Here is a 13,313-nt window from a genome sequence, read left to right on the forward strand (position 1 = left end):
TTTTCACAAAACTGAGGCTTTTCTCCATATTGACGTTTTGTGCCATTTTCAAAATAAGTGCAGACATAGATAGGCTAACAGTCATGAGTAATTGTTGCAAACTAACAGCAGTTTATAAACGTAGCACATTATGCGCAAAAAAGCATCTTTTCATGTTGCGACGGAACCTTCGAAAAAAAAGACTTTAAAGAACGAAACTGTCAGGAAATTATATAATAAGCGTAATAAACATCACTAGAACACTAGAATAGTATAACTGAAATATTTAAATTAAAAGAATATTTAAATTAAAAAAATACAAACTCATAGTGATAAAAAATATTTTATTACATAAATTCGTCGATAAATATTTCCAAACTTAAAGACACAAATTCAACAAAAAGTTTAAGGAATTTTCAAATAAATTAAAAAACAAAAAGTGTTGATTCAGTTGAATCATTCACAAGTGATTAATTTTATTTTAGATTTTTCATTAATTGAAATAGTGTTTGTTTTTCTCGAAACACAGATAATTTCGTTATCAAAGTGTCAATCTTATCACTAATGTCATACATTTCAGATGAAAAATTTATTTCGTTCAGGCAAACATTTTGTTTATTGCTTATTCCAAAAAGTAAAATAAAAAAATGCATATTATGCCGGTCAAATATGAAACAATAATATAATAATAATAATAATATTTTTTTTAAATTCTCCAAGTAATAAATATACAGACAGGATGAAATATCTTGCACAGAATCACGTACACAACTATAAGCAATACGCACTTTAAAAATTCTCATGACATATTATTTGTAAATTAATACTTTAAAAACATCTTACACCAACATATGTGTCAGTAATTAAAAAGATATTTTGTATTTAAAAAGATAAATTTCTGTATGGATTCTATAGTCAATCATCTTTTAAAAAGGATCTATAAACAACTTTACGCTGCACAGTGCGCTAAATAAAAAACGGACCACAGTGTCTAACGATTGGATCTTCACGTTTAGGACTCAATCTTAAAAGAATTAAGGGATGATCTCAAATATGCTAATTAGTTAGTGCAGATGATGTTGTCAGTTACGAAATCAGACAAATAATAGTCGAAAAGAGATGACATTTTAAGGTAAAATTTTTTTTGAATCGTTTCAAAAAATGTAATTTTACATTCACAAAATACAAAGTTTGAGCGAATCTTTTAATTCGCTTAAAAAGTTTTCGAGATATGGCAAAATACGCATTTAGTAAAATTAACTTTAAGGGGTCTAAACTTTGAACTTCTCCCCTGACCAAACTATTGGAACCTTATTTTTCAGATTGCGCCTACACCCTATATTTTGGGAATCAAAAAACCGAACCGGTCTTAGGAAAGGTATATTTATTCAGATAAAGTATCTTGTTGAGTTTGCACTTATTAGTTAGCATATTTGAGGTCACCTCATCGAACCTTTTGAATTAATTCATAGAACATGAAGATCTGATCGAAAGATCAAAAGTTATTCAGAGTGGTCCGTTTTTTGCTTTGTGTACTGCACATTAAAAAGGTTAAATGAAAAATGCCAAGAGATTATAATTTTGCAATTTTTTGCAATAATCCATTCTGCATTTACAAAATACAGCTTCCTCCTCATTTATTAATAAAAGCTGCTTAAATAAACATTGAATTATCAATACTTTTGAAATTGCATAAGATTCAATACACCATAGAAAAGATTCATATGAGTTGTAACAACTAAAATGTTGTTATTCAGTAATCAAATTAACATGCGAAGTTTCAATTAAACTTTTTTAGCATAGAAAGACTTTAAGTATAATTAAAGAAGAAAGAAAGAATAGTTGTTATTAGTTCGATATGAAGACACGTACACACACAAGCTCAGCAATAAGTACTTACATAATTCAAATTTTTCATCATACATATAAAGAATACCTTAATCTGTACAACTTTTATAAAAAATTGTAATTCACTTTTTTTTTCACGATACAAGCATACGAGTATTTGATTTTCTCGTACGATGCAAGTTCCATGAATATATATATATTTATTAAATTTTATTTCTGCAAACACGAAACGAAAATATTAAAAATTATTTAGTTTAAAAAGTTAATTTAAATGTTTTTTTTCCATAGTTCGTAGGATATGTACACATTTTTCCTAAATATTACATAATACAACCAATTTATTTACTGTTTTAAATAGGCCTCAGTAATACAAATCAGAGAGCTCACTCTTTCTTAAAGCACTATGCGCATCATGTTTATATCATACTATCACAAGTTGGATAGAGATACAAATTATTTGCATTACAATCTTCTATCCATACAAATCAATAGTGAAAATTAAATGTGGAAGAAAAAAGAAACCGTACACTGTAAATCATTTAAAATTTCCACTGTAATACCATACAATCCTGAGTTGATTACATAGAAAATACTCAATCTTCCAACAACTTGGCACCTATAATATCTTGATCTTTTTGCTTCAGAACTTTTTTTTCCAACGCGGATGAAAGACTTAAAACGCTGTTCTGATAATTCCAGGCAGTCGTACTCAAATGGTACGAAATAATATTCAGAATTGATTCTGTATTTAATCTCACAAATCAAACATTATTTGCTGACAATCACCTCTTTCTGTGCTTCTCATTATTTTTATGAAAAACAACATTTGATGGATCGTCTGCTAATTCTGGATACAAATTAACATCGTGGTAGTATTCGCCCCTATAACCATTTGCAAAACCAGTACTTAGTATTTGTTCTTTCTCTCGTTCTGTCCATTTTAAGGGACCTCTTTGGTTTGAGGAAATTATATCTCTTTCTTGCGACCATCTTTGTGAAACAGCTTGTCTCTTTGCATGCCTCAATAATCTTTGGCGTTCTTTTTCCGCTGTTGTCCCATATCTAATATTAAGAATAGCGTGATTGGAGTGTATTCGAACATCTACTTGGTGTTGCTGATTAGAAGCCGCATGGCCCTCCCCTTCTTCTAATTTACTTTCATGCACCGTGGTATTGACAGCGGAGTTACCTAACCTCTGCAATTGATTCAAGTCATCCCCCACCCTTCTAGTGTTGTCTTTCACTAAATAGAACACATCTTGACCATGGAACGATAAATGAAGATCTAAAATATGGCAATTGTTAAAAACAGCCGAAAATACATCCTTCCGGATTATTTCAGCTCTTGCAGAAGCTCTCACAACAGCTCTGCCATTCACGTTAGACACTGTAATACCTTTTCCAAATGGTACATTCAGAGTGCTGATTTTCGGAAGTGATGGGTCGAAAAGTTGTTCTGTTTTTACTTTCGATTTTTGGACACTAGTCAGTCTTGCAAACTTCAGAAGTTTCTGCTGAACAGAACATGTCAGGCCAGATATCAGAGGTACTGTTGGCAAATCCAAATGTAAAGGTTCAAAATCGATGCTACTTAAATCATATGGAGATCGATTGTAAATCTCATTTGCAGCTAAATCTAAAGTATCCAAATTGATTCCTTGATACCTAATCCATCCTTTCAGATCTAAAATATAAAGATACTTAGTTATATTCTATTGTTGAAGTGAATTAGTTTTTTTTTTTAAATTACTTAGCTACATTTTCACAGCTAGAAATATACGAATGCAAAGTTTATAAATTACATGTTAATTTACAAAAAGTAGAAATTACGAAACTTTTAGCAAATAATTGTGTCTGAATATGATGAAAGCTTTGCTTAGAAAAAAGACGGGGAATAAAATTATATTTGAATCATTAAAAATGCCATTTAAATGGTAAAAATAAAATACTATTTGAATAGTATCAGTAAAATTAAAAAATAAATATATTAACAACGGTAAAATGGTAATGATACTTGAATGCAATTTACATTTTTCTTATTACATAATGAATTTCGTAGCAGAAGTCTAGACAACTGAGTGAATTTAGTGAGGGAATTAATTGCCACCTGATTTTAACTTGGCAATCATGACATTCTACTGACTAATATAGTTTGTTATATGCATATCTTACCAATTTTCAGTTTGTTTAAATACTGATATGCTTTACTCGAAAACTCCTGATTTTTTTAAAGTTATAATTTCCCAAGTTATATTGTTGTTGTCATTCAAAATTTTAACTTTTTTTCTTCAACTCGAATTCTATTTGTTCGTTTAATTGTTTACACATTACACTCAAGCAATGGTTGAAAATAAATACTCTACTTTCGTTCGTGTTCAAGCTTTTTAAATTGTCTTCTTGCTTTTTCACAAAACGGTTTAAAATTTTGTTTTTTCAATGATTAGTTTTTTTCATAATAAAATTTTTCGTACTTTTTGAAAACAAAACTTTTTAAAAATATGTATAGAAATTTTTATTTTTTATTTTTTCAGGATTCATGTTTCTTTTAAAATAAAAACTATCAATAAGTAAAAAGTTCGGTTAAAATGACAAACGCATTTTATTTTGTTTTAAAAGTATATTTGATAACACATGCTACAATTGCAAGCGGGAAGGTTATAACAGATATCATCAAGGATTTTGTGAGTTTGTGAACATTATTGGAAACCTATACTGAGATTGAAGCATAAAAATATAAGCCAACTTCTCCCATTTGATGATGTTAAAGGGATGTAGTTGAAAGGATGCAATGGTTTTTGTTTGAATAAAGGGAAAAAAATTCAACACCAATCGTTTCTTTTCCCTTTTTTTTATCGTTTCATTTTCTTTCCTTGTTTTCGTATTGAGTAGTTAGGATGGTTTGATATCGGAAAGCGTCACGCTTTTCGTTCAAATCAAGATTAGTGAAAGAGGGAATTGTAAATAAACTGTATTCTAAAGAAAGCTTTTTCCTGCAGTTCTTTTTCCAATAAAATTGTAAAAATGTAACAAAAAAAAAATCATTACCACATTGAATTCTTTATGTAACCTTTATGATACTGCAGATTAGGCTTAGCTGTATAATTACAATCATGGAAATATTGCAAACTATTCTTGTATTTATTTCAAGTGGTAATCAGTTCTGAGACTATGAGAGTTTATACTTAAGAACCCTTTTAAATGCCGACGAACTCAACCGTTGAAGAAGAATAGACGAAGGAGGAAAACTCATAAAAAAATTTCAATGATTTTTATTTAATTTAACACATTAACTTCTTAAATTATTTATTCTATTCTAGATATTTATTCTATTCTGTAACATTTGAAATGCAAATCACCTGTAAATAACTAGCATTATCTTTGAGTTTTTATTGCTTTTCTTGACAAAATTATACCATCAAGGAATTATACCATTAATTCTACAATCAAGGAAGTTAAGTATTATGCATTGGAATTTCGATTTAGGGTAAACATCTTTGTTTTTGAGTGATTTAAATTTTTAAAAAAATGGTGCCATCCAAGTCAGATTTCCTCAGTATAAACAATAAAGAAAGTGTATTAGAGTCCTCTTGCCGTTAGACTAACCGTTGAGGTTTCCGTGATTTTCCCCTCCATGTAACGCAAATGGGGTTTAGTTAAAAAAAAAAGTCCTCCACGAAGACTAATTTGTCCGAATGCCTTATTCAGGAGTTGCCTTGTCTTTTGGATTGGGTTGGTTGTTGCATAATAGAAGTCGTTAACTTGAACTTGGGTCGGTAGTTTAACGATGGTTATTAAATAAAATTAAAACTAAACAAAGGGTAAAAAAAGTATTATTTTTCAACTGTAATTTAGTTTTTATTAAACTTAAATTGTTTAAATTAAAATGGTAACGCACTTATTAAATATTACACTATATTTCAGCATACTTAACCTTTTAAGCAGACATAAAGATTAGCAAGAATGACAAATGACTAATTTGAGACAGATAAAATGTATTATATTACTTTTAGAAATGTTTTCTAATTAATCTTTTTTTCTGAATTCTTTTGTTCAATGCATTTATTTCTTCATTTTTATTCGAAATTATGAGCTGAGTTATAATATAGAATAGCAATGATGCACTAACTCCTTCGTTTTATAACCTATCGTAAATCAGTAACTTTCACTCTAATCGGATTTTAAAATTGGAATAAGATTTTATTGGATCGCTGTCAGAAGCAGATAAAGTAGTCTACCTGAAATTCAAAAGTTCAATCAAGAATTCTTCCGTGTTTGACGATAATACTTTAAGATAATCAGAACTTGAATCAATTCGTAGAATCTTAGACAAAGAGGGGGAAGCCTTTACCGAAAGAGCAAACTTCTTTCTTAATTTGAAGAATTAAATTAGCATGGCTTTCAAGCGAATCTTCTAATTTCGACTTGAAGATCCAGAACGGTAACTGAAGAATTCAAACTACTATGCATACATCAAACAAAAAGTTCTCTCGAAGTGTTAACAGCAACTAATTATAAAAGTTCCCGTGTCTTCCTTAAAGTGGACCTGCCGATATCCTTTGTCTTTGATAGTGATTTGGAGGAGCAAATAAGGGTGCCAAGAAAGGAATTACCGAGGATTTAATTCAGAGTAAGGAAGAATCCTCTTGTTCTTGCAAAATTGAAAAGTAGAAATTGATCCCAGGAAGCTAAAGTAAGTTCTAAATGAAAGTTTTTAAACATTCCTTTCATTTTTTAAATTTTTTTTATTTTGGTCATTCACGTTTCAATGGTTTGTGTCATGGAGTAGCCAGAAAGATTTTGAAACATATTTTAATTGCATTTTTCCTACCAGATTTTAAAAACAATTCCTTCTTTTTTATTTCTGAATATTGAGAATGTTTTGAAACTATCAGAATTCATAATTTCTGAAATTATTTTGAAAAATTAAAGACGCTCAGATTAAATGCGTTTATAAGGAAACTATTGAAATCATATTTATAAAAAGATTTAAATGTTCTAAATAAAAATAGATAATTTTGTTGCATATTTGGAATGCGATGAATGATACAGCTAGTTATTATAAATTTCACTGGGAAGTAAAGTTAGAGGAAAAAACTAAATTTTAAAATTATATTAGTCTTAGTGTGAGAAGTGTTTTGAAGACAGGCAGAAACTGTAAAGTTTTTAACATTAAAAGTTTTTTTTTCGCTTTGTTGTTGCTTGTATGAATTTAACTTGAATCACACAAAAGTAACAAAAAAAATTGTTGGTCAAGGACGAAGAAAAATCAGAAAATCAAAAGCAATTTTTAAAGGTTTCGAGTGCATCGAATGCTCGAAACATCAAAAGAATTCGAAAAATATGTATTGATTACTTTAACGCTTCATAGAATACTTTTTGATTGTATGATTAATTAATGAATATATAAATTAAATTTAGTTATATTTTAGATTTAAAAATTAAAAATTTTATTATTTCCTTTACTTTTGTCATACGTTTCATTCTGCATTTTGATATTTTTAAATTGATAACTACATTTAATTTCAAGTTATAAGTTATGATAAATTTGTGGATACTATCGTTGAAATATTGTAAAAAATAAAACAATACTACTTGAGAGAATTTATTAGTTTGTATTGATTTTTGGTTTAATTAGTTTCAAGAATAATTTGCTTAAGAAATTTGATATTGATGAATTTCCATATAGCATAATCATAGCTAAAGGCAGTATTCTACATTCTCATTTATACTGAATACAACTGTATGAGCTTTTAGATTATGAGAATCAAAGCATATAATATAAACCACCGAGCTTTGCTTAATGGATAACAATTCCAATTATTATTTCACTTAACACTATCCTACCTTATTCACAATAAGGCGAATCAATTGTAGTTAAAATTAATAATAATATGGTATCTGGCATTCAAATAGCATTTATTACCCTTTAATTATGATAAAATATTATAAAGTTCAAATAATTAGTTTAGCTATTTAAAATAATTTCAATCACACGATTTGAATACCTTTCTGTAATCAATAAGTTACCTAGAAGATTAATTCACCCATTATTAAGCTTAAAATTATTTTTGATATGATGATGCAAGTATGATAAAAATAATTTCTTTTTTATATAGATAATTATGAACATGGTTTTAAAAAGTCGTAACGGATCAGTCTTGTTCAGGCTCTCCCTATTTAATATAATAATCACACGATGTCAGGCTTAATATAAATTGTTAATAAAGCTTGATTCTGCCTTATCTGACGTTTTATTGTCTACAAAATTACCTCATTAAAAGATTTCAAACTTCTAACTCGACGACCCTTAAGTAGATAATTTTATTAGATATTAGTTCAAAAACTTCCTTAGAATATGGAATGATGTTAATAGGATGATTAAAATTTTAATGAGGCAATAAACCTGATACTTTAATACTTTAGATATTGAAAGCAATACAATATTGCGATAAGTATTTTGTAAGCTCATCTAGTTATATTCCAGCAGTGAAAGTGGAAATAAATAATATCTTTTCTATTTTAAGCAAAAATATTGACACGATTTTACTTTTTTTCCACCATTATTGATGGATGTAAAATTTCACATATCATACCAAAATAATAAAAAATTATAATAAGAACATTTTATTATATTGATTCTTGACTGTACACCTAATTCTTTTTCTTTCTAGTCAGAATCAGATTAGGGTTGCCTAACTGCATATCTATATTTTAAATACATATATATTCATTTAAACACTGAAGGAGTACTTTTGCAGAATATACTATAAGCATAAATTACGATTTGTATTTAAAATAAAAAAAAAATCCTCTAATATCCGAGATTGAAACTTCAATATTTCTCAATTGTTTTCTGAACCGTAATAAAATATTAAAAAAAAAAATTATTTATTTTAAATCGTTTTTCATATTTTAAAATTTTAATAGTGCTGAAATTATGAAAAGAATCACTAAACATAACTTGAGCTTACTGTAAGAGATTCATACAATGTCTTAAGCTTTACCATTTTTCTAAATGATATGTTCGCAACGATACGATGAAAATAGAAATAATTGTTTTGCTAGGGATAATTTTAAATTAACTCACCTAATTTATTTTGCAATCCATGATTTATATTTACTGGATCATTCTCATTGAATCTGTATAAATGCAGGCGTTTAGGGTTTGACAAGGACTTCAGTATCTCGTTCCAACCGGGAGTCATCCATTGACCTACTAACGAGTCATAGACTCTATCTCCAAAATGAATAAGCCCAGTCATAGGGTCTAACAGACCCCCTTGGAAGTCAACGGGAAGGTAGAAATTAGGATTCGAATCAAATAGCACATGACCGTATGGCCCACGGTGGATTTCTTTTACAACATCTCCATAGACATCATAGACCAATAGAGGGCTACCAGTATGGTCTGTTGCAATATAAAAGCTCTCTTTGTTCAAAAGTATAAACATAGGATACTTTCGGTCATCGTACATTAAAGTTATTGTCCTGCCATCAGCATTGTTATAAATATGCGTCACTGCGTACGGATCTTCTGGATGGGCATAAAAAAATTGAGTGACATTTCCAACATTGTCTTTTCTTACGGACAACCTCCCACGCCCGTCATAATAATAGTCTATGTCATATCTTCCTATTCTAAAGGCACGTGTCAGTTGTCTTTTGGTATTGTAGACGAATCTCTCCTCCCCTCTTTGGGTGACGAATCCACGTCCATCCAGAACGTATGGAGTTTCACCAAAACTGACAATTCGATCACCATTGTCATGAAGAATATCGATTTTGTTGCCCATGTATTGCATTGTGACCATGTTGCCGTTCTGGTCGTAGTGGAATTTCCAGTGATCTCTTCCCACCATTTCGACCAATTGCCCATCTTCATCATACGAATAATTTTGTACTCGTACTTTCGAAACACCAAGGTGCTTCATGAAGATTTTGGACTGAGTAACTGCGTTTCGATTATCATATTGCATGTCAACCCTGTATACCTGGAAAAAAATTACGAAGTTAATTTTGTGAAAACTAAATTTTCATATTGATAGTGAAAAAAAAAATTAATAAAAGTGACGCAAATCGAAAAAAAAAATTTTTTTTTTCAAGGAATGGACAAAAATTATAATATATCACGTATAAAGCTTCCAGTGGCTGGAAACTACTTGTGTTTTTGTTCTTATCTTGTAATAATAAAAATCTTGATCTTTTGTTATTGTTTAGTTTCTGTAATTTTTGCTGGTTATTTGTTGGATTTAAATTATATTAAAAATTCAATATTTTATATTGGTACTTAAAAAATGTGAATTGAAGCAAAATAACCATTTCTAGCTTCTAACGTTAACGACGTATTGATTTACAGTACAATTTCTCTTTATATTTATCTCGTTTCCATGATTGATATAATACTTTAAAATACATATACCCTTATTTTTTAAATTCATGGAAAAATATAGATTTATTAATATAGTTTAATATAATTTTTAAATATAATATAATTTTTGCATAATTATAAATTATAATTAAAAATTTTTATTGAAATTAAAAAATAATTATTATAATTATAATTAAAAAAAATTATAAATATAATTTTTTTCTTGTTTCATCTGAATATTTATCATAAAGTGTAAATACTTTGTTATGCAACAAAATATAATTTTTTTCTTTTAATTATAGAAACATATAAGGATTTAATGAGTAATAGATGGCTCTTCTATAGTAATCCACAGAATAAACTTTAAGTAAAATAATTCTCTGGCGTCATGTTAAAATATTTGTTGCCATAGCTAATTTTATTAATCGCCAAAGAAGTTTAACTGGCATGGAATTCTGACATTACTATTACCTAAATCATTTGAGAACAGGATTTTGAGTATTATACTACTATAAATTATCTTATAATCATACTATACTATAAATTATTTTAAATTTTTGTGTTTGCTGATCACCATTTTTCTTTAATCATGGTATTTGCTTTGAATTATAACTTATATTTTTTGAATTCATCTATATGTCTTCTTTTATTTTTTTCAAGTTTTTTTTTTCTTTTGAAAAAAAAAGAAGTTTGATAAAGAAGGAATGTGGAATATGTTTCAGTGTATATTTTGTTGGATGATAACATTTTAACTGATTTAAACTCGAATTACCTTTAATAATTTTAAAGTTAAGTTTCACTACGAAATATAGTACTTTTTTTAATGTTTTCAAGACTATAAAGTATTGTGGAAGTTAGCACATCTACAGAAGTTATAGAAATGTACTACATTTGTTCCTTAAATGAAAAAAAATAACATTAAGTTGCATGAGCTGCTTTCGGAAATGCATTTTAAATATCAATAAATAAAAGATGCATTATTATTGAATTGAAAAGTAAGCATAGTAAACAAAACTAAAAGAAAAAGAAAAGAAATAAACAAAACAGAATAAGTGTTTCCTAAAACAAAAATAAGTGTTTCCAAAGTGAAGGTACCTACAATATCCAAGTTAAAATAAGTTTCACAGTTTATTTAAATAAAGTATTTAAGATGAAATTTGTTTGTATAACGAAAATTTCACACCTACACTGAAGACAGTTTCTAAGATTCAAAGCAACAATCTCTCGTTTAAAAGCATAATATTACTTAAGATAAAGAAGAATACATTTCATTATTTTTTTTTCAAAAGAAACCGTCAATATCTTATGTTTCAAGATTTACACCGATGGAAATAATTTAGTTTCTATAACTCTCTTTATTCTTGCGATTAAAACGTTCTTTAATTGAGTTTGCGTCGCATTGAAACTCCCCAAAGAATTCAATTTTCTTAAAAGAGAGACAATAAATATATTTTCAAACCTATGAAATGATTTTCTCTTTCATAATTTCTCACCCTCTTTATAGGTATTGAATCAGATTTAATAAATCTACGCGACAATATTAACGAAGTAAATAGGCAAGCAGATACAATTTAATTAAATTTTGAATGGTAAAATAACCTCTTAATAAATAAATGTAAAAAGAAGAGTAATTAAATTAAAGAGCATTAGCGAGCAACTATTATTATATGTAAAAAATGTAAAAAATGAATTACACTTTGTAATTCATTTTTTAATCGAGTTAAACATCTTTTTGAAGCGAATTTTATGATCTTATTATGGAAAAAAAATGGTGTTCTATTATTAATTCGCTTATGAGCGAAAAATTTTATAGTTGTATTTCTTAAAGGTTTTAATCATAAATATTTCTAATTTATTCACTTATTATTTCATTTTCAAATCCAGTTCAATAATGCTGAAACTGATTTAAAAAAATGATTTTAATTCCAGACATTTTCCTTGACTTGATTATGCATAAAATTAAGTTTTATAGAAATATATAGAAGTTTACTTAATTAAAAGCTACATTCTTTTTAAAAATATACAAATTGGAAAAAAAACATTCGACACGTTTCAAGCGCTCAAAAATAAGCGCCCATATTCAAGGTTGTCCAGGCAGGAATGCACTTATTTTTGGGCTCTAGAAACATGTATATTTTTTAAGCGAATAAAGTTTTAATCACGTAATATCTTTCTTCTTTAGTTTTTAAGATATTTCTTTAAAATTTAATTTAAAGGTTTGTTTTAATAAATTAATGTAGCAATAAAGGAAACGGAGGAAAAAAAATAAAAATATGACCACCGAAGCCAACGTCTTCAGGGGTACCGGCCCCGGTAGCCATAAAACAAAACCTTTTCTATTGAGGGAGAGGCAAATGCCTAAAGTAACTCCCTCAGTACCTCGAAGGTTTCGTACAGAAGTCTAGGAAAAAACATGAAATACATAGAACCTATTTAGAAAAGAAACTCAAACAAAATCATCAGAAAATAAAAACTCACTTTAACCTGGTCACACGGCGATTTCATAAGCAAGCCGAATGAAACGGAAGCACTTGAAACTAAAGAAAACAACGCCCTCTATTACAATGCGCAGATTGAAAAAAAAGAAGTCAAGGAAAAGATACGTAACATATTAATAGAATGCTTAAGTTAAGACTTGAATTGTGCCCTGTTAAAGGAAAAAAACTATGAGTTATTAACTATGAGTTGTACGCATTCATAGTTAGTATTTCTCATTGGGGTGATGGCACTCTCTGGTGTTATTTTAAGAGTGTTTATCAATCGTGAATGCGACATTAGGATTTGTAAGAAAAATCCTGACTGCAGCTCCGTTTTTCAGGCGGAACTCATGTAGCTATTGAGTGAATATTGAAGTATTGTGTCACTCAGAGTATAAATACAGATATCTTGATTCTGGGCTCCATTAAAAGTTCAATTCAGCATTTATCTGAATAGTGAAAATATCGAGATAAATCAAGTGGGAATATTTTCGAGCATTTGAGTAACTTGTGCACCAATAATACGATTTATTTTCAGTGGACGTGAATGTGGACGTTTTTTCATGTGTTATTTAGGTCAGGAAACGTTATTTAATCTGTGAATGTTCCTGAATTGTGGGTAAACTGGCAAAAGGAGAACA

The 13,313-nt window shown here is 28.5% G+C and overlaps 1 protein-coding gene across 2 annotated transcripts in view; it reads right to left on the bottom strand.

The window, feature by feature from the left end:
• Positions 1-1,117: 1,117 nt before the first annotated feature.
• Positions 1,118-13,313, bottom strand: part of LOC107438670 (teneurin-m) — a 468,170-nt gene continuing 455,974 nt past the window's right edge. For both annotated transcript variants that reach the window (XM_043039103.2, XM_071179700.1), the window contains 2 exons: positions 8,915-9,818; positions 1,118-3,511 (listed from right to left, as the gene is read on the bottom strand). In XM_043039103.2, the coding sequence (XP_042895037.2) occupies positions 2,610-3,511; positions 8,915-9,818 (1,806 nt within the window). In that variant the 3' untranslated portion in view covers positions 1,118-2,609. The remainder of the gene's footprint in view (positions 3,512-8,914; positions 9,819-13,313) is intronic.

This window comes from Parasteatoda tepidariorum, chromosome 4, assembly GCF_043381705.1.
Source record: "Parasteatoda tepidariorum isolate YZ-2023 chromosome 4, CAS_Ptep_4.0, whole genome shotgun sequence".
NCBI classification, from domain to species: domain Eukaryota; kingdom Metazoa; phylum Arthropoda; class Arachnida; order Araneae; family Theridiidae; genus Parasteatoda; species Parasteatoda tepidariorum.